The sequence below is a fragment of the Vicugna pacos genome, chromosome 12 (genome assembly GCF_048564905.1).
Source record: "Vicugna pacos chromosome 12, VicPac4, whole genome shotgun sequence".
NCBI lineage: Eukaryota > Metazoa > Chordata > Mammalia > Artiodactyla > Camelidae > Vicugna > Vicugna pacos.
The window spans coordinates 62949950-62972436 of record NC_132998.1 but is presented as its reverse complement, the minus strand read 5'-3'; the positions used below and the strand labels follow the sequence as shown (position 1 = coordinate 62972436).

Here is a 22487-nt window from a genome sequence, read left to right as displayed (position 1 = left end):
GGAAGGTCTTTCAGTATGACAAACCCCAGAAGCCATAAAAGAAAAAATTGGTAAAATGCAGATGTACAGAAATTGTTTTAAATATTTTGCATGGCAAAATCATGATGAAGAAAATGAGAAGACAAATGACAATCTAGGGGAAAATACATATATATAGAAACTGTAAGAGTTGTTTCCTCTGGGGAGGCAGAGGGGAAGGGAAAGACATATTTTACTTTTTGTATATTCTCACACTTTTTGAATTTTGTACCATATTCATGTATTACCTATTCAAATGAAAATTTTAAATTCAGAAGTAGTAAGTGCCTCTTGGAGTGAAGACTTTTTTAAAAAATCAGTCGTTATTCCATTGTCTGGAAATAAAAACAGTCAACAGTTTGGCCCATTTTCTTTTATTCTGTATAATTCTGTCATAGTTCATTAATGTATTCAGTACCTATCCTGTAAGCCTCCCACGAGCCAGGCACTTTCTAGGCCCTGAGGACACCACAGTGAACCAGGAAGGTCAAGCCCCTGCCTGTTGTAGGTCCTCAGCATTTCTGTGTACATTTCAGGATCAGCTTTTCAATTACTGTAAGAAAGTCTGCTGGGATTTTGACTGAAGTTATGTTGAATCTATAGATCAATTTGGGAAGAATTGTCATCTTAACAGTGCTAATCCATGAACATGGTGTCTATGTCGACTTTTAAGGTCTTCCTTAATTTCTCTTTTTAATGTTCTTTTGGTTTCAGTCTACAGATACTGTACATACTTTTTCAGTTTATTCCTAAGCATTTCATTTCTTTATGCTATTATAAATGGAATTGTTTTAATTAGCAATTTCGAATTTATTGTTGGTAGTATATTGAAATAAAATTGATGTTTTGACCTTGCATCCTATAGCCTTGCTAAACTTACTAGTTCTAGTAGCTTCTTTTGTAGATTCCTTAGGATTTTTTACTAGATCATCATGTTGTCAGTGAATAAAAAATTTTATTTTTTTCCAATTAGAATGCCTTTTTTTCCTTGTCTTATTGCACTAACTGGGACCTCTAGTATAGTGTTGAATAAAAGTGGTAAGAGTGGACATTCTGCCCTATTCCTAGTTCTAGGGGCAAAGCATTAAGTCTTTCAGAGTTAAGTATGATGTTAACATTAGGATGCCCTTTAGCAGATTGAGGAAGTTGCCTTCTATTTCTAGTTTGTTGAAAATTTTTTATCATGAATGAGTATTGAATTTTGTCAAAGTACTGTTTCTGCTATTGGAATAATTGTATGGTTGGGTTTTTTTAGTAGGGGGGTGCTCATTAATATGGTTAATTACATTGTGATTTTAGAATGTTAGCATACCTAGGATGAACCCCAGTGGGTCATGTTGTAATATCCTTGTCAAATATTTTGGATTGATTTACTAAGATTTTAAGGATTTTTGCATCTACATTCATGAGAGTATTGGTCTATGGTTTTCTTTTGATGTCTTTGTCACGTTTTTGTATCAGGGTAATGTCAGACTCATAAAATGCATCCAGAATTATTCTCTCCTCTTTTTTTCTGGAAGTGTTTTTGTGAAACTATATTATTTATTTCCTAAAAGTTTGGCAAGTTTTGCCAGTGAAGCCACTGGGGCACCAACATTTCTTTGTGGGAAGCTTTTTAATTATAAGCTCAGTTTCCTTATTAGATACAGGGCCATTCAGGATATGTTTTTTCCTGAGTGAGCTGTCGTAGTTTGTATATTGGAAGGAATTTTTGTGTATTTCATATGAGTTACCAAATTTATTAAGTTATTAATACTCCCTTTTTTATCCTTTTCAGTTCCTGTGGGCTCTGTACTCTCTTTCATTTCTGATGTTGCTGATTTGTCCTTTCTCTTTTATTCCTGATGTGTAGCTAGACGTGTGTCAGTTTTATTGATCCTTTCTAAGACCAGCTCTTGGCTTCACTGATTTTCCCTATGATTTATGTTTCTGTTATTGCCTTCTTTTCTCGACTCTATTATTTCCTTCCTTCTACTTATTTTGGGTTTAATTAATTTACTCTTTTTCTTGCTTTTTAAGATGGAAGCTTGCTCTATGTGTTTCGTACTTTTCTTTTTTTCTAATATAAGCATTTAAGCTGTATATTTCCCTCTAATACTCCTTAAACTGCTTCCCACTGCTTCTGGTATGTTGTATTTCATTTTCACTCCATTCAAAATATTTTCTAATATCCCTTGTGATTTCTTTGTATGACCTGTGGGGTGTTTAGAAGTTTTATTTAATTTAACAGTTGCTGTTGTTGGGGTGGGGAACTTAGATATCTTTCTATTACTGGTTTTTATTTTAATTCCATTATAGTAAGGAATATATTTTGCATTATTTAAATTCTTTTAAATTGACTGAGGCTTATTTGATGACCTGACATGTATTCTATCTTAGTAAAAGTTCCATGTGAACTTGAAACAAATATGCATTTGTGGGTGGAGTGTTTTCTGAGTGAGGATTAAGTCAAGTTGATTAGTGTTCTCAGATCTTCTGTGTACTTACTGATTCTCTGTCTAGTTGCACTAGCAGTCACTAAGAGAGCAGTGTTGGAGTTTCTAAGGATACCTTTGGGTCTGTCATTTTCTTCTTCCAGTTCCGTCGGTTTATAGTTTATGTATTTGAAGGCCTTGTGATTAGGTGCATACTTATTTGGGATCATTATATCTTATTGCTGAATTAATCCCTTTACCACTATAAAATGCCCCTCTTCATCCCTGTCATATTCCATATTCTGAAGTATGCTTGGACTTCAATATATTTTCATTCTAAAGAATTTTGCCTATCACTGTTTATTGAGTTTCTCATTAAAATCCAACTGGAACTCTTACTGAGATTGCACTGGATTTATAGATTTGTTTGGAGAGAACATCTTCAAAATATTAAGTCCTTTCATCTAAGAACATAGAATATGCCTTCATTTATTCTAATCATCTATGTCCTTCATTAGAATTTTAACATTTTCCCGATAGAGAGCCTGTGTGTTCTTAAGTTAACTTCTAGATATTTTACAGTTAGACTCATGACTAGTATCTATTTTTATGATATTTTCCCAGTTGCCTTCTATGGGTATAGAAAAAAATGGTATCAAATTTTAGATTGACCTATAACATCTGATGACTTTGCTAACTCCTCTTATTACTTCTAGTAGCTTATCCATTATGTGTCCTGGGTATTAAGTGTGAGATGCCTGTGACATCCAACTGGAGGCATGGAGTAGACAGCTGAATATACAAGTTAGGAGTTCACAGGAGAGGTCCAGGCTGGAAGTAAAAATTTTGGGATTGTCAGTATACACATGGTACTTAAAGTCATATGACTGGGTAAGAACACCAAAGGAATGAATGTAGATGGAAAAGAGAAGAGACCCTAGGCGATGTAAGCAAGTTGGAGGGATGAAAAGGAATTACTAAGGGAACAGCCAGTGAGGGAGAGGAAAGCCAGAGTAGTGTGGTGTTCTGGAGCCAAGTGAAGAAGTGTCCCATTTGTACCTAGCCTGTATGTCTGCCTCCTGCAGCAGAAAAAATTGAAGGATTTGTTCTTAATCACTCCTGCAAGCAGCATGGTGAGTGGCTAAGAGCTGGGATTCTTTGGCTCTTGCCCGAGTGTGTCATGCCTGGCTCCACCACTCCCTAAGTGGGTGGCCTTGGGCAAGATACTTAACTCTCTGTGCCTTGGTCTCCTTGTCTGTTAAATAGGGATAGTAGTATTACCAACTTCAGAGAGTCAGATAACTTCAGTGAGTTAATTCAAGTGAAAGCATTTGTAACAGTATCTGGCATATAGTAACCTCTCATTAAACACTACTCTTTGTTTTTATCACTGCTGCTGTTGTCTTTGTATTAGTAGTGTCTAGCACAGTATCTGATACAGTTACTGCTTTAAAATGTTTCTTGAATGAATGATTCCGTTAGCAGGGTACGTGAAGGAGAGAGGATGGAGAAAGGAGGAGCTACAGTTGACACTGGAATTGGAATCTTTTTTAGAGATATGACTTTTATTGAGTTACAGTTGATGAATGATATTATATAAGTTATAGGTGTACAGTATAGTGATTCACAATTTTTAAAGGTTATACCCATTTATAGTTATTGTAAGATATTGGCTGTATTCCCTGTGTTGTACAACATATTCTTGTAGCTTATTTTATACATAATAGTTTGCACCTCTCAATTCCCTACTGCTATATTGTCTCCCCCCACTTCCCTCTCTCCGTTGGTAAACACTAGTTTGTTCTCTGTATCTGTGAGTCTGCTTCTTTTTCGTTAAATTCACTAGTTTGTTGTATTTCTTAGATTCCACATATTGAGTGTCTTTCTCTGTCTGACTTATTTCACTTAGCATAATGCTGTCCAAGTCCATCCATGTTGTTACAGATGGCAAAGTTTCATTTTTTATGGCTTAGTAGTATTCCATTGTTGATGGACCCTTAGGTTGCCTCCATATCTTGGCAATTGCAAATAATGCTGCTGTGAACATTGAGGTGCATATATTTTTTTCAAATTAGTGAGGGTTTTTTCAGATGCACACCCAGGAGTGGAATTGCCAGATCATACAGTAGTTCTACTTTTAGTTTTTTGACAATCCATAGCGGCTGCACCAATTTACATTCCCACCAGGAGTATAGAAAGGTTCCCTTTTCTCCACATCCCTGCCAACATTTGTTATATGTGGTCTTTTTGATGACAGCCATTCTGACAGGTGTTGTGAGGTGATATCTTATTGTGGTTTTGATTTGCATTTCCCTGATGATTAGGGATGTTGAGAGCATCTTTTTATGTGCCTATTGGTCATCTGCGTTTCCTCTTTGGAAAAATGTCTATTCAGATCTTCTGCCCATTTTTATCAGGTTGTTTATTTGGTTTTTTGTTTTTTGCTTTTTGTTTTGATTTTGAGTTGTATGAGCTGTTTATATATTGTGGATATTAAGCCCTTAATGGTCATATCATTTGCAAATATTTTTTTCCATTCAGTATGTTTCCTTTTTTGTTTTATCAGTTTCCTTTGCTGTGTAAAAGCTTTTAAGCTTAATTAGGACCCACTTGTTTATTTTTTGCTTTTATTTTCTTTGCTTTAGGAGAAAGATTTAAAAAATTATTACTGTGATTTATGTCAATGAGTGTTCTGCCTATGTTTTCCTGTAGGAATTTCATAGTATCCAGCCTTACATTTAGGTTTCTGATCCATTTTGAGTTTATTGTTTTGTATATGGTGTTAAAGAATGTTCTAATTTCATTCTTATACATGTAGCTGCCCAGTTTTCCCAGCACCACTTACTGAAGACTGTTTTTTCAATATTGGAATTTTTATGGAGAGTTTATAAAGCTGGCAAAGTAGGAAAGTACCTCAGGAAGGAACATGTTCTTAAATTCCCAAGTTTGGAGTTTGTGAATAAATAGCTATTTGAAAAGACTAATTGACTAAATAAATAAGAATAAGCATATAAATTAAAACTTAAAAAGGGAGGGAACCTATATAGATTATAAAAGATTTAAGAAACATATTCATGTGCAATGTATGATTCAAACAAACCAGTTTTTTTTTAACTAATGAGATGCAGGAAATTTGACAATGATAGCAATTTGATATTAAGGAATTTTTATCATTTCTATAATAGTTTATGTATAATAGGTTATGTATTAAAAGTCACTTCACTTTCAGAGATACAATAGTAAAATATTTACAGATGAAACTACATGATGTCTGAAATTTGCTTCAAATAATCCAGTAGTGGGAAGGAGTGATAAGTGGGGTTACAGATGAAATAAGATTAACCATGGCTTGATAGTTATCAGAGCCAGATGATAGCTGTATGGGAATCAATTATAGTATTCCTTCTACTTTTATATTTGTTTGAAATTTTCCATAAAGTAAAAAAGTTTAAAAAAAAGAATTGAAAGGCTCTGTTTACCACTTGTAATGCTTGACTTTATTATACTAGATTAGAATTTGAGAAACAGAAAACTCGGCTTAATATTCAACTTGAATATAGTCGCAGTCATCTAAAGAAGAAACTGAATAAGATTAACACATTAAAAGAAACTATCCAGAAAGGTAGAGAAGACATTGATAACCTAAAGAAGGTAATTATTGATGGGTGGCTAAAGTGTCATCAAAATGATGACTTTCTTCAGTGAATAAACATTTGTTTTGAGCTCCTGAAATGTCCTAATAGTCTTAAGAAGTTGGGAGGAGAGGCGGGGGCACGTAGATTTGAGAAATACTTGAAGTAAATTCACACAGCTTCATGAATTATTATGTGAAGGGGGCATGCCATGGATGACTCCTGCATTCTAACCAGGAGAGGGGTGGATAGGAGGAGCGATTAAGGAGAGAAAATTCGGGACCTGCGGAGGTTGACTTTCCTACGTGGCATCCAGACAGCAACTTCCAGCAGGGAGTTAGAGAGTAGGTAGGTAAGAGGAGTCTAGTCTGGTTTGTGGGAGTAGGTTGAAGACATATTTGAATGTCTGGGACTCCCAAGCAGAGAGGTAGGCAGTGAGGAGCAGTGGAGCAAGGATCGATTCTGGAAGGAGTGTTCACAGGTTAGGAAGAGAGCCAGAAGGGGTGGTGTTACAGAAGCCCTCAAGAGTGAGGAAAAGGAAGTGGAGAAAGTTGTCAAAAAGTCAAGCCAGGAAAATGTCTGTTTAATTGCCAATTCAGAGGACTTGGTAAGTAGCAAAAATTCTTTCACAGGACAGAGAACAGAAATTAGGTGGCAGCCAGCTGAGGAATGAATCCAAAGTGAACAAGTAAACAAGAGTGGGTCACATTCTGTGCCAGGTTCAAGCAGCATACAGGATAAGGGTTTACCTCGGAATGACTGGTTTGGTGTATTGATAATAAGTTGATCTACTGACCTTATTAACCTGCAATGCAAATCTTCTCCATTCAGACTGAAGAAGACTGTCTGAAAATTGTGAATGAACTCATGGAGAAACAGCAGCAACTTAAGGACATGTTTGTTGCTCAGAACTCCAACGTTGAGAAAGTCCAAGCTCAAATTGAAGAGGAACGGAAGAAGTTTTTGGCTGTTGATAGGTAATTAAGTTTATCAGTTTGAAAGACCACAACCAGAGTTTTGAAGATATTTACCATCAATTTGAGATTTATTATAGCAAATTTCATTATTCGAGTAGGTACTTTTGTTGCTTTTGGTCCCACATCACACCTATCAAGCAGCCTTATTTGGGGGAGAACCAAGAGAGGTGGTTAGTCATTTATAGAGTTCTCTTTGGTGGATGAAACAGAGACCTATGTAAAGAGCCCCTTACCCTGAATCCCCCTTGACACCAGCACTTCCGTTGTGGAGTCTCCCGCTGGTCTGTGTGTGTGACGGAGCACGGCAGGTGAGGTGTAGACCCGGAGCCACGCTGCATGGTTTCGTGTGCTGGTTCTGCTGCTCCTGTGCTGTGCTTTCATTTCCTTTTTCAGTGATGGGGATCATTATGGTGCCTGCCTCATAGAAAATTTGTAAGGGTTAAATGAGCTATTGTACGTGGCACTTAGAACAGTACCTGCACATGCTCAGCATGTGTGTTTACCACAGTGACGGCCATAACACTGAATCAGCTGGCTTGCTGTACCGCAGTGACATCTGCTTTCCTGTGTGATGCAATCACAAGTGATCAGATGAAGTGAGCTCTGTTTACTCAGCCTCGTGGCATTTCACAATTTTCCTCACTGTTCAAAGCTCTTCAGTGTTTTAAGATACAGTTAGAAAATTTTTTCCCTAAGATTTTTAAGTGGAATTAAGTTTATTTACTCTTGATTTTTTTTACTCATATTTAGTTTAAACAGAACCACATCTCTGTTTGTCATCATATTTTTGAAAACCATATAATTCTTAACTTACTTTATTTTTGGCCTGCTTCTAGGTCTTCTTTAAAATCCCACAATGTTTCAACTGGTATAACTCCCAACCCCTCATTAAGATAGAAGGCATTACATTAGTGGTAGTGATAGTTAAAAGAAAAAGTTCCGGCTACTAGGTGTATAATAACTTAATTGATAAGACATTTCTGTGGCTAAGAGACTGTTTATCTTGGTTTTAAGTTCTAAAATGTAGAACTTAAGTAGAGAAACGTAGCTTGAAAAGTTGTACAGATTTGAAAATAACTAGGAAAGCACTGTATTGTTGCTAGCCTGATTAAAGTAACAGTGTTTATTATTGAAAATGCTCCCTTGGGTTAAATATTTACATTCATGGTCTTTGTCAAGAGTGTTAAAATTTAAATTGCAAGCATCTGTGAGATAATTGGAATTTACAGTAATCATAGGAAAAAATAATCTTTTTATGTAAGTTGATAACATACGTTTCTTCCTTGGTGCTACTTTACATATTTAGTAAAATACAATAACTTTTATATCTGTGTGTTTACAGGGAAGTGGTAAAACGGCAAAAAGAGGTTGTAATCATTCAAACTTCTCTGGAACAGAAACGGTTAGAGAAGCATAACATGTTGCTTGATTGCAAAGTTCAAGACATTGAAATAGTTCTTTTGTTGGGGTCATTGGATGACATCATTGAAGTGGAGGTATTCTAGCAAATGATTTTAAAGTATGTGCAGTCGTGTGGAACTTAATGTAATGCCTTTGGCTGGTTAGTGAAGTCCCAGCTATGCAGATTCTTCCTCTTGTTCTAAAGCCTCTTTGGGGGCAGAAAAGACATCTTCTCCTCCTAGGAGGAAAAAAGTGAAAAATGATCATCACTCCAGAGGACTGGGCATTTTGTGCAGTTCTATTCTTTCTCTTGCTAATCCATGTCATTTTAGCTCCACAGGACGGACTGGAGCTTTTTTGTAACCTATAGATAGAGGAATCAGAGAATGAAAGCCGTTGGAGTTAGGGACATTTCGGGGAGGTGGTGTTAGCCACCGTGAACCGCAGGCCACATGCCAGGGGGCTGCTGTGCTGTTGTGACATTGTACATGGTGTGTGGAGGTATCTTGCTGTGCACCTGCACCATCCACATGAGATGGTTCTCAGAAGAAACATGCTTCACTGAGTCTGTCCAAGTGGTGAGAGTGTGGGGGAGGCAAGATTAGACACCCAAGGAATCGGAAGATGAAACCGAAGTCTACTAATGGTGACATCTCTCTGTTTGCCTTTTTTTCTTTCTTTCTCATCACACTTATATTACACCATACTCTTTAGATTGGCTGGAAGTATATACATCCTTAGTTCTGTGGCTCATGTTAGGAAAGATAGGACTATACAGTTCAGAAAGAAAGTTTCACTATTAGCTGATCCAGAAGGTGGCGAAAATAGTTATTTGTTTTGCCTCTCAAGTTATTTCTTGAGTTCTTTGGTGAATCTCGTCTGTGGTTTCCCTTTCCACATGCCTCCTCCCCTTTCTGCTCTGCCCTCCGTCAGGAATCCATTCAGTCCCAGCCAGTTTTCTACTCCAGAAGAGGCCTTCAGCCCTTTGGGTTCTTCAGTATGAAGTATCTATAAAATAACGTTTCTCTTGCTAATATTGACCACTTACCATAGCATAGTTCTGGTGTGATATTGCACTCAAAAAGCCTTTTTTCTCTATTTTAGCAAAGATCACATTTCAGACAGAAGGTAAGGAAAGGAGAAGACCCTTTCCTGGCCACAAGTGTCATAAACCCCACTCAGATGGCTTTAAAGAGGGGAAGGGGTAGGGCTGGAATGGAGGCGGTCTCACACATGACTCGGTCCAGGAAGTTAAACGTTGTCAAGAACTCTTTCTGGCTCAGTATGTATTGGCTTTGTTCTCTCAGGTCAGCTTTCCCCACAGGAAACCACTCACTTTGACCAGAGGAGAAAGACAGCTCTCCCCTGTCCTCTCTGTTAGAAAAATCCTGGGGAAGAACTCTGGTTGGCTCATTCTAGGCTGTGTGTCCAATCTTAATTAAGGGTGCAGAGAGAGGAGAGGGAGGGGCCTGTAACAGCAGAAGTGGATGGCAGCAGAAAAACAGTACTCCCTGGGCTATAGAGAGAAATGGAAAGTCTGTAAAGGCAGCGTAGTTTTAGGAGGGGTTCATCGCAGAACAGTGCAGAGGAGGAAGCAGGTTTAGTGACCGACATCTAAGTAAATGCTGTTGGTCAAGTGTTCATGCTGCTGCTTTGATCCTGTTGTTCTTTCAGCTAGTGCACTTTCAGAAGTATTCCCCAACATGCCCACCATGAATGTGGAATTACGCTTTATCAGCGTGAATGGCTTTCATGTTCCTAGTGGGGTATTTCAAAGCAGGTGTTAAGACCTGGAGCAGGATTAACACTGAATCATTATCTGAAAAGAAAAAGTGATAGTTCTGCTCCACTTTGTGCTAGTCAAGTCACTTTCTAAAGCTTGATGCTTTTTGAGAGAAAAGTGTCCAGGATAGTGAGAAGGCCCAGACCACATCATGCTGGAAAGAGAAGGCTTAGGGAGTATGGTTACTCCTCCAATAGAAGGTCTGTCATAGAAGGATCATACTTGTTCTTTCTGGTCCTAAGGGGAATACTAGGGTTGGGGGGTAGAGGGCAGAATCAGATTTCTTCTGCTAGGGAACACTTCCTACTAGAAAGAGGGAGGGCCTCTAGTGGTGAGTTCCCTGATTGGAATTTTGCAAGCACATCAAGTAGTGGCCGTGTAATGGGGATGCTGTACAAGGTTGTCTGTAAATCCCCAAACAGAAGGGGTCTTAGGTATGAACTGTCTCTCTCCAGAGGGCGGGGGAAAAGATCACTGAGTAGAATTAACTGACTTACAACAGCATTTGTAGGAGTAATTGTGCACGTGAAGCATCTGGGGATCTTGTTGCCTAAGAGATTGCATTCCTGTTGGCTCCCAGGTGAGGCCCACTGTTACTGGCCCACTGACCACACTTTGAATAGCAAGGCATCAGAGGACTCATGTAGAAGCTTAATGCAAAATACGATGTTGAATCACCTCAACAGGAATCGTGACAGTCAGCGATTCACTGTTACATTTTGTATTCAAGCTCCACTTCCGTGCGAACCATTTTAACATGGGTGCGTTACATAAAATGCAGACTTAATTCCAAAAGTAGTTTCATTGGGTTTGTTTCAGCTGAGAACATCTAGGGCGAAATGTGTGACACAGGCTTTTTTTCTCTCTTAATTTGTGAGTCTTGGTTTTTGGTATCAGCATTACACCAGAGACCAGCCTACAACGGAAGAAGTACTTATTTCGTTCCTTCTTTCCTAGTCCTTTCTTCTTTCAGAGAATGATATATATTGAAATTGAAATATTATATGTTGTCAACATTGCACCGAGAATACGGCAGTGAATACAACTGCCCAGGATCTCTTCCTTCATATTCTATCACATGCACGAAAACAAAATGGTGAACAAATGAAATACCTACGTGTTTGGTGATGATACAGGCTAAAGGAAGTATAAAGGAGGAAAAGGAAAAGAGAGTGTTGGTAGAGGAGAGTTTGCAGTCTTAGATGCAGAGGCCACGGACGTCTTGCGAGAAGGCAGCTGGTTAGTAGTGGAGGTAAAAGAAGTGATGCAGACATCAGGGGAAGGTTGTCCAGGCAGAGGGCAGCGTGCCGGCTCTCAGGTGGACATGTGCCTTGTCTGTTCAAGGAGGGCAGTGCGGTTGGAGCAGAGTGAGTACCAGGAGACTGGCACAAAATGAAGTCAGTGAAAGGGCAGCAGAGGGCCAGGTCATCATGGCCTTGCAAGCCAACATAAGCATTTTAACTTTTAATCTGATTGAGGTGTTAACCAACTAGATTGGGGCAGGAGGATAAAGAGATCACCATTTCAGATGACAAAGAAAGGGCTTCATATGTTTTTCAGTTGGGCACTGAAGCGGAAAGTACCCAGGCAACACTTGATATATACGAGAAAGAAGAAGCCATTGAGATAGACTACAGCTCTCTAAGGGAGGACTTGAAGGTAACGGAAAGGTTTCTGTTGTTATGACTAACTCATGGTAATACTGAACATTTAAATACTACAGAATAATTTTTAGATGCCAGAGCATAAGTTTAGGGGAAAAAGTAGATTTCCTAATGATTTTTTAAGAAATAGTGTGAATAGGTTACATTTTTTAATGTTTAAAACAGTTAGAATGTTTATACCAGCGTTTCTCACCGTGTGTCCTGTAGAGCACCAGTACCATGAAATGTCTTGCCAAAGAAAAGTTTCTGCCAGTTTTTTGAAAGGCTCTTCCCTTCTTGGAGATTCACAGTGAATAATAAAGTCTTTGAGAAGCCCTGAAGTAGACAAAAGTGGCCGACATACTCTGGCATCAGGGACACTGCCCCGTCAGTGTCCCAGTGTGGTCCCCTCAGTAAGTGACCAGTCGTTCACAGCTGCAGGGCACAGAGCTGGAGCCCGGCATCATGGTGTCTAATTCGGCAGCTCTGACTCTGCTTCTCAGTCATCCCTGCAGCCATACGATGCTTTGAGTTTTGGCTTCATCCAGAGGCTGCTTCTCTCATGAGGGCAAGATGACCGCAGTCTTTCTTGGCCTTCCAGCCACACAGCCCACCACCCTCAGAGAAGTCAGAAGACTGTCGTTAGTGGTGCTGCTGCTCTTAAGATTGAAGAAAGGCTTTTCCCACAAAATTTCAGCAACTGCCCCCTCATCACAGTGGCCTGAAGTAGGTCATGTGTTCATTCCTGACTGGTCACTGTTGCATGGGGGGTGATGTAGCTTTAGACCAAGCAGGGTTCAGGGGACCCATGAGGGAGAAATGGTCAGACGTGGGCTCTGTTAGGAAGGAAGGAAGGGAGAGTGGATGCCAAGTAGCAGTACCCACCACATCCTTTCACGTCATGTGTCTCCTATATGTTTTGTTAGATTTGTTGGGCTCTTTGATTGTACTTGTACTTTTGGCAATCAGAAAAAATCTTGTCTTTTTTATGATCTATTCAGTGGTTTCATATCTATAAAGTCCTTCCCCACCACATTCCTGTTAATGGTTTTCTTTTGTTTTCATTTACCTATTTAATTCATCTGAAATTTATTTTTGTATGTGATATGAGGTAAGAATCTTTTTAAAAAGGTACCTGAGTTAACCAGTTCACTCAACATTTTTCAAATGATCCTTTTTACAATGAATTAAAACGTCGCCTTTATCGGCTATTAATTCCTTCTGGGAGGTCAAAAAAGTTTTCCTGGAATGTGATATCGACGCCGCTTTCTCCCTTCCCTCCTCACTCAGGTTAATTCCGTTCACTGTCTAGGTTTAGCTGAAGGGTTACCCCTCGGGATGCTCGGACCCCTCTGCCTGCCCCACAGACCTCCATGCTTGCCTGGTGGAGGGTTTCACACTGCTGCAAATGCCAGCTTACACATCTGGCTTCCCTGTGAGCGCTTTAAGGACAAGGACAGAGCAGTTTTCACTGCTGATTCCTCAGTGTCTAATACATAGTAGATGAGCAATATTTTTTAGTGAACAAGTAAATGAAGTGATATATGCATCGTTACTTTTTCGGCTCGATGAAGAAATATGAAGACGAAGCGCGTTCCAAGAGAGCAGCGTCTGTGACGCGAGAGCTGTGAAAGGGCACAGCCAACAGGAAGCTGCATGTAGTGCAGCCTGGCCTCACTGCAGACTCGGAGGGCTGTGAGGGAGGGCAGGCCTGGGTGCGGGGGAGCAACGCAGGGGCCAGGGCCTGATTGCCTTAGCACTTTGGGTCTAAAAGCCAGGCTAATCACTGCTGTCCTTTGCCAATAATAGGCTCTACAAACAGATAAAGAAGTTGAGGCCCACCTTAGACTCCTGCGGCAACAGATAGCCTCCCAGGAGGATGTCCTGTTGAAGACAGCAGCCCCCAACCTCAGAGCCCTGGAGAACCTGAAGACGGTCAGGGACAAGTTTCAGGAGTCCGCAGACGGTGAGGCTGGGCTTTAGCGCTGCCAGGATCACGTCCGTGGGCATTCTGTAACGCTAACCAATAATCCCCCCTGGATTGTACCTTTGTTTTTATTATGCATATTTTTCCTCTGTTGTCTTAAAGTAGCATTCTTTTAATTCTGAGTCACTAATTCCTTCCTTTTTGAAAACTGTTCTGCTTTAATTTAAAAACAGGTGTATTGGTTATTTTAGAATAGGCAACGTTTTGTTTCATACCAGCATGAGAGGCATATTAGATCCTCTGTTGGAATTTGTTATTATTTAAAAATTAGACCTACTAGAAAAAGGGCTCTTCAATTTTAAGAGTCATTTTCTTGGAATTAATAACACTTGAGGTATTTTGAAGGTAGACTTTACTAAAGAGAACCAGACTCAAAATCCAATGTTAGAAATATTTTATGCTTTAAAGTTGAGAAAACCTTGGTGTTCTCCAAAATAAAGAACATTGATTCTCTCTTAGCTTTTGAGGCCAGCAGAAAGGAAGCCAGAATATGTAGGCAAGAGTTTGAACAGGTGAAAAAAAGGAGATACGATCTTTTCAGCCAGTGTTTTGAGCACGTCTCAGTCTCAATTGATCAGATCTACAAGAAGCTCTGCAGAAACCACAGTGCCCAAGTATGTATTTTTCACCCCCAAGTTTGAGTGGGAACTTTGTGTTGTTGTGGGGGTTTTTCCTGGTGGGAAATTGCCACCACACTGTTTGAGCAACTCACTTAACGGGGCAAAGGCAACTCGTGAAGACTGGCTGTCACAGTGACCCGTGTTCTAGATCCTACTCGCTCCACCACTGGCCAGCCGGGACAAGCCAGACTCTTCCTGGTCCTGGTTCTTCATCTGCAGAATGAGTGGGTTAGATCATTTGGTTTCCAAGTTCTCTTCAGCTCTGAAATTCTGTTACCTGGTACAAACTTGAGTTTATAGAGCTGTCAGTGGTCTGTGTAGTAGTTAGGGTAATGGAGAGCCTGTGAATCCGGAGTCTGTGGAGTTGCCTAGAGTAACAAAGGAGAAGGAAAGAACTAAAGGCAAGACTCAGATCTAGATACATGCCCCTTGTGACGACGGTCTCCCCGTTCCATGGTCATTGTCCATAGCAGAGACTGTGGGATGGAATGTGTTCCAAGGATCAGATCTTAGACACCTGCTCTCCCCGGTAATCTTGAATCAGATATTTAGAATTGCAACCAAAAATACCTTACTTGTTTTCAGTAAAGTAGGACTAAAATAAACCGCTGATTCCTTGAGGGCAGGATTCATCTCTGTTTCCATAGTACCTGGCCCATGATAGGTGTTCAGTAAAGATTTGACGAAAGGGCCAATGAGTGATTTGAATGAAGATTGTTTTCATGAGGCTGCGGCATATGGTGGAGGGCAGTCTGGTGGGAAGGCTCACCCCTGATGCCTGTGGCGGTGTTTTCCCTCTGCTCCCCAGCCGGACAGCCCTGCTGTCTGAGCACATGGAGAGCTAAATACGTTATTTACGAACATTGGTATCTTTCCATCAAAATGGAGGAAAGTCTAATCAATGGTATTCTGCAGTTAAACTCTGTGGCTGTTGAAACTTGCTAATAGCTTTTCTGATACTGCTGAATAAATAACATGTGTTTCAGGCATTTCTTAGCCCAGAGAACCCGGAAGAGCCTTACCTGGAGGGAATTAGCTATAACTGTGTGGCCCCAGGCAAAAGGTTCATGCCGATGGATAATCTGTCAGGGGGAGAGAAGTGTGTGGCGGCTCTGGCTCTCCTGTTCGCTGTGCACAGGTAATCAGTTCATTACTTGTCTTTAGTCATGTTATGTATGTGATACAGAACAATTTTTTTCAGCCAGACAATTCAGGTTATGTTTTAGGCCTAGAACAATTTAGATAGCTAATCTAAGAGAGAATTCTGTTCTTGACAGATTTTTATTCAGTTTCTTACTGTCAGTATCTACTAATATTCCATCTTTATAGGAATCAGAAAGAAAAAAAAGGAGTATCAGTGGCCACACGTGAAATCAGGATTGCCAAAAACAGTAACAACAAACCCAAACAAAGTAAAAACACCTAACTTGTATACTGTTTTCCTAATCCCTGTGCGAGGATCTGCTGGTTAGTAGTGAATGTTAAGCAATTTCTTCTGGGACAAAAATGTTTAACCTCATTTCTGCTGATGATGGTGGCACTGTTTGTAAAATAAATCAAGGGAAAAAAGGGTTAGCTAAAATTAAGGCAAATTTCAACATTCAAAGCTTTAGATGAAGATCTAAGGTATAGATGATGCTGCCTCTGTTTTCATGATCAGGAAGATGAACATAAAAGTTTTACAACTGTTTTTACTGGTCTCAAGGAAAAGGAATTGGCCATTACACTAAAAGGAGCCTGAGTTGAGTAAATCTTAGCAGAATAAGACTATTACTGGGTGCCATCTCCATCCATTTATTCAGCAAACATTTATTAAATATTTACTGTGTGTCGAGAGGTGGTACAGGCCTTACAGAGACAGCAATGAAGAAAACAAATGTCCTGTCTCAAAGAGACTTCATTTTAGTTGGTGAAGATAAATAAGGTGATAAATAAGGAATATAGTAAACTAATTCTCCAACATGGAGGCTATTAGAAAATGACAGATGCTGTAGAGACAACGAAAGAAGGGAGGTAGTAAGTAAAGAATGGTTTGCAGCATTAAAGCCTCCTGGGAAAGCCTATTTGAAAAGTAACATTTGAGCAAAGATTTGAAGGAATTAATTAAGGGAGCAAACCTTGTGGATGGATATTCTAGGGCAGAATTCTAAGGGAAGAATATTCTAGACATGAGGAACGACAGGTGCAAAGGCCCAAAGGCCAGAGTGAGCCTGGCACCTGCACAGAGCAGGCTGCAGCAGCAGCAGGCACAAGGTTAGGGAAGTGCTGTGCTGATCGCGGTGGAAGATGATGGGCTGGACCCCGGTGGGACGGAAGGCTGGGCAGACAAGGCGTGGGGTATGAGGGAGTCAAGGGGTGACTCTCTGGGTTTTGGCCCAATCAACTGGCGTGATGAGAGCTGCTGTTAACTGCGAGGGCAAAGACCACGGGAAGGAGTAGGTTTGGAGGGGCAGGTGGGTTTGACTCTGCATGATTTTGAGTTATTACACCCACATGGAGCTGTTGAGTAAGCCACTGGACATGTGAGGTGAGGGTTCAAGAGAGAGGTCAGAACTATCAATAGAAGCATGGGAGCCATCGGTGTATGGATGATACCTAAAACCTTAAGATCAGATGAAATCACCAAGGGAGCTAATTAGGTAGAAGTGCTCTAAGCACTGAGCCGCAAAGGCACCCCAGCATCAAGAAGTCAGATGAGGAGTAGGCAGAAAAGACTGGGAAGGACAGTGGGTGAGTCAGAGGAACGGGGAGAGGAGCACCCCAGATGCCACCTGCAAAGGTCACATGGGATGCGGACTGAGACTTGAGCACCGTGTTTAGCAACACAGAGATTACTGGTGACGTAGACAGAAGCATCCAAAAGGGTGAATCATTACCCTGAATGCTGTTAGTCCTCTCCTCCATGGCTTCGGTGAAACAGAGTTATAACTTGATTGTAATCTTTTTCTAGTTTTCGGCCTGCTCCATTCTTTGTTTTAGATGAAGTAGACGCAGCCCTGGACAATACTAACATTGGCAAAGTAAGTTTCTTTCTGCCCTTAATTTCCAATAGAACGTCTACAATTCAAGCGTCATGTTGCAGTCAGATGACAATTTACCCCGAACAAACTGTTTGTTTGATAACTGCTGATTAAAAATAAAATCTAAGTTAAATATCTAAAAACAAGATGCATCAGGGTAGTAGTTTTCATTCAAGATTTAGTGGACCCTCAGTGAGCTGTTGAGGAGTCAACACAGGGAGTCAGGTGGGTGAGGACCACTCTGCTGAACCCACAGCATTGCTGCTGGGTCACTTGCTTTTCCTCAAGGCCCCTGAGCATTGGGACCTAGAGGGTCCTTAATAGTAGACCCCATGGCCAACTGGACCAAGTTAGTTATTTAAGAAAGTCCAAAAATAACGTGTGTAAATAAAATTCCAAAGGAATTACAGTTCGAAATTCTGTCCCACTTGTTTATTAAAATTTACCCAGTTACCTCACTTGTGTATGATCCCGTTCTCAGCATTTGCGACTGAGGAAACTAAGGGCACAGTTTAACTCTTGAGAATCCAGTTTGAGGTCAGTGTTAAAGATCAGTGCACAGATACACAAAGCCACCTGGAAGAGACAGGCTCTCAGACCACACGTCTTGACTAAATTTTTGACATGAGGATGGGCTTGGCCATGGAAGTATGACCAAAGGATGGAGGCAAACATGGGCAGCGCCCATCACTGCCCAGGGCTGGGACAGCTCCGTCCTGCAGATTCCCAGGGTCATGGTCCTATGCCAGAGCCATCCGTTTTCAGAAATGGATGAATTAAACTCCTGGTTCTGATTCCAGGTTTATCCATCTTCCGAAAATGACTGGCCTTTGCATTTCCAGCTGTTCACAAAGAGGCTGCTCTAGTCATGCTGACAGAGACCTCTCATTGCTAATTTGTAAACAGGCCTGCTTTGTGCTCTTCGTCAGCGAGCCCACCCCCGAGAGAGGTACCCACTCTCGGGGTGCCACCTCGACAGGCTGAGTCTCTGAAGCCGACCTCCCTGACTTCTTTCTCTGCTGAGAGTCAGAGGACTTTCAGGAGGTGCAGCTTGAGGTACCTTCTCATGGCAGCCTTTGCCAGGCTGTGTTCATCCTACCCAAGTCTCTCCAGGACCTTGCTTTTTGACCACGTCGCAGTATACGTGAGAAGCCACACCCACAAAAGTTAGAAAAGTCCTGAGTCTTGTAGAGAACAGACAAGAACCACATTCTGTGACCTCCCAGACTCCAGGGTAACTGGGGAAAAGGACAGCAGAACAAAAAACCTCGATTTGTCTCTCTCGAATGCCAGCCAGTCTGCATCAGCTAACTGGGCCCCATAGCCTGACTCATTTGGGAGAAAGTTCCCCTTAGGTTAATTTTAGCACTTTTTCCCCGTTTCCTTTGTGTCTTTGTTGGGTGGAGGTGGGGATCCATCACTGTGGACCACCCTTCTCTTGGTAGCATTTAAGGTATCCCTGTCTTCTACTAAATTTAGATGTTTGTGTTAGTGGCATCTTCAGGTAATAGATCTTACTTAAGACTCTTTTCCATTGGCACAAATCATATATATTGAAAACCTCTTGATTTCCACTTTCCCTTTGAGATTTACATCCTGGTACCCACTGCCGACTTGAGTTCGAGCAGTTACATGGCATGAGCAGCTGTGAGGGCGCTCCACTCCCTCTTGTCATCAGGGCGCCCAACGTTTGTTACAGGCAACTCTGCTAGCAACATGCATGCCTTACTGCTTGCACCCCATCCGTATCAAGACTTTAAAGTCCTCTGTGGCTACCATCGATTCTAATGCTGGGGTTCCTTCTGTCTGTGAACTCAGCCTTTTAGCCCAAAGCAGTTTCCCTCCTCTCATCATTCGCCTCGGCTAGTGACTCATTCCTCAACCAACGCTGCTGTTCCTGCTTCCAAACTTGTGTTCTTAGTGTAGTCAGGACCCCTACACGTGAAGAAGACTCTCTAGGCTTGCAGAGAGATCCAGGCAGCTGGCAAGTATCTTATAAAACTGTGGTTTGAGTTTAGGTTATTCTTTATCATTCTCCAGATTCTGAGTAGTTTGTTCACCAAGACCTGTTTCTGTCCAGTCTATTTTGTTTTTATTCTCATTCCTTAGAATTCAACCTCCTGAAGCAGCCATGAGTTTCCCTCTAACCCAGAGACTTGACTGCAGATGATGAATACATATATAATTGCCATATTTCTCCCACCTTGAGGCTTTAAGTTGGCAATATAGGGAGTTTTAAGTACCACCCCTTCTTTACCCTCATAAAGTACCTGAGTGGTAATTTTTGTTCTACCTTGTTGTAGAAGGTTGATTGCATATTCACAATAGTACCTTAAGTTAGAGCTTTATTCTTAAAAACAGTCTTCAGGTTTTCAATCATAGATTTAGTGAGGTTTATATTTTTCACTAACCTCTTATTTTGGAATCTGAGCTATTTCCATTTCTGCAGTTGTAGCGGGTTTACTGAATTACCAGAAGGGGGAGTACGTGCCTCGTGACCTAAAAGGGCAGGTTCAGAGACGTGCAGAATCGCTGACCTCAGAGCCCAGGAACAGGGCTTTTCCTTACTGATGAAATGCGTGCTTTCTGTTTCCTCCCAGGTATCAAGTTACATCAAAGAGCAGGCTCAGGAACAGTTTCAGATGATAATCATCTCCCTCAAAGAGGAGTTCTATTCCAAAGCTGATGCACTGATAGGCATCTATCCAGAGGTAAACAGAAGTAAAGGGGCAGAGGAGTAAAACCACCTTCGTGGTGCCCTCACAGCACAATTACAGGTTCCTGATGGAATCTAGATGCTGTTTGATTTCTGCAGTTGATGAACATAGGCTTAAATGATTTTTTAATCAAATAAGATTTAAAAGTAACTATTATGGCAGTACACAGAGATTTAAGATATATTTTAAGTGAAAAAACAAACTGAAAAATTGCAGAACAGTTAAGTATGATAGTTTTGTTTGTAAAATAATAGTACCCGTTAACTTACAGAGTAAGCCCTCGATATTGTATTTATTTCTGTAGTGTCTGAATGCTTTAGGCAAAAACAAATGCATGTGGTAGAGCCAACAAGGAACCATTTAGCCTCCAAAAGTACCAGAGGGGAAAGGAAACTGACTACAGTTCCAAGTCGTAGAGTAACTTCTAGAATTCAAACCCACCTTTCTGAAAAGCTGTTCAAATACTCACCTGAGCTAGTGGGGCAGAGCCTCTCATTCAAATCCTTCAGTTCGTGGACAATCAGGTTTCACTTCCCGAGTTTTCCTTTAAGCTAAGATAAATATTAATTTCCCTTCCTGTGCCTAATTAATGTCAAGGAGTCACTGGAAATATTCTGCAGGAGAGAAATGGAAATTCTCGTTACCAGTGTAGACAGAAATAAAATCTTTTTCTACCCATTTCAGGTTCTTTGGCTGAGAACCCTGTAAATTAGACGCACGAAAGACAGAGTAACGAGAGCAAAGCAGTTTATTAGCGCGTGCATCACCCACGTACACGTGGGCACGCCCAGCGATGAGTAACTGCAGGGGGGCCAGAACTGGGCCTGTACCCCCACCACCTTAGGCTAAAATGAGAAGAGGTTTCTGGGTAATAGGCAAGTGGTGAGAAGGTGACTAGGGAAAGTATGGTAAATGAGGTTGTTCGATCGGGTTCGCTCTGCAGATTCAGCTAGGTGCCTTCTCCACTGATGAGGAGTGAAGAGGGTGTCCCCTCTCACATAAATGTGAGCTCCCTTTCCTGCAGGGAGCTTGTGCCTAGTTGGTGGAGCCTGTCCTCATCTGCTGCTTCTCAGGAGCCTCTAGCTCAAAATAATCCACGTGCAAGAGGCATATTTTGGGTGGCATGTTCTGGTACCCTTTACTAGCTAATACAAGACATAAATCAATCTGATGTAAGTGTGGACGAGTGGTACCTTTTTAGGTGGCTATAAAGAGGTTCCTTTTTAAATGCAAATCTAGACCCACTAATGGCCCTTATTTTACATTTGATAGCACTTTTTTCCCTAAGTAAAGGCACTGACTTTTAACTGTCTTCTCTCCCATTTCAGCATGATGACTGCATGTTCAGCCAAGTTCTGAGCCTAGATCTTTCTCAGTATCCAGACACTGAAGGCAGAGAAAGCAGCAGAAGACAGCCTGAGCCCCGTTAGGACGTTAGGACGCGGAGTGCCAGTGAGTGGCTGGCAGCTGAGAGCGCGGTCAGACAGGTCAGGCCGAGCGCTGCGCGGCGCTCCCTGCGCGGTCCTGCTGCTTGAGTAACAGGCTCCCGGGGCTGCGCGGCTACTCGGCTCGTGTGCCACGTGAGAAGCCCAACCGTTACCTCCCAAAGGTGCTACCGCTCACTGTAGTCAGAGTATTCAGTAGGCGGGGTTTCCTACACAAGTTAGCTTTAATGAGTTTAAAAAAAAAAGGTAGTTTTGTACCATAGTTTTACCTTCCATTTCGAAAGCCAGGCAGGCAGTCTTTGACTCCTGCATCATCTCACTGATCTCGCCTTGTACGTTAGGTAATCTTCAAGGGAAACTCTTGGTTTCTAAATATGTTAGTTATAGGTTGTTGAACCTGTGTTATATGGAAAATTATATCAGAGGAACTGAAGTCAGTATTGAAAATACCAATAAAAGTATTCTAATTTCAACTGCCTACAATCTATAACTTTTAGAAACTAAAAATTAAGGTGAAATTGAATTGTATCTGTTTCAATGCAATCTACATTTTTCTAAATATAATTTGTTAAAAAGTAAACACTGAAGACAGGCTTTCCCAAGTGACAACTGACTTTTCTACTTAAACACAGTCATCCCTTGTCATCTGTGGGGACTGGGTTCCGGGATTCCCCACAGAGACCAAAATCCAAGGATGCTCAAATCCGTTATATAAATGGTAGTGTCTGCATATAACCTGTGCACATCCTCCCCATATTTTAAGTCATCTCTACGTTATAATACCTAGTACAATGTAAATGCTGTGTAAATAGTTGCCGATATACAGAAGA

At 41.0% G+C, this 22487-nt stretch overlaps 1 protein-coding gene across 2 annotated transcripts in view; it reads left to right on the top strand.

The window, feature by feature from the left end:
- SMC1B (structural maintenance of chromosomes 1B) overlaps window positions 1-22130 on the top strand; it is a 71753-nt gene extending 49623 nt beyond the window's left edge. For both annotated transcript variants that reach the window (XM_072973684.1, XM_072973685.1), the window contains exons 16-25: window positions 5942-6083; window positions 6896-7041; window positions 8384-8537; window positions 11786-11884; window positions 13678-13834; window positions 14315-14469; window positions 15462-15613; window positions 17426-17495; window positions 20096-20206; window positions 21541-22130. In XM_072973684.1, the coding sequence (XP_072829785.1) occupies window positions 5942-6083; window positions 6896-7041; window positions 8384-8537; window positions 11786-11884; window positions 13678-13834; window positions 14315-14469; window positions 15462-15613; window positions 17426-17495; window positions 20096-20206; window positions 21541-21642 (1288 nt within the window). In that variant the 3' untranslated portion in view covers window positions 21643-22130. The remainder of the gene's footprint in view (window positions 1-5941; window positions 6084-6895; window positions 7042-8383; window positions 8538-11785; window positions 11885-13677; window positions 13835-14314; window positions 14470-15461; window positions 15614-17425; window positions 17496-20095; window positions 20207-21540) is intronic.
- Window positions 22131-22487: the final 357 nt, after the last annotated feature.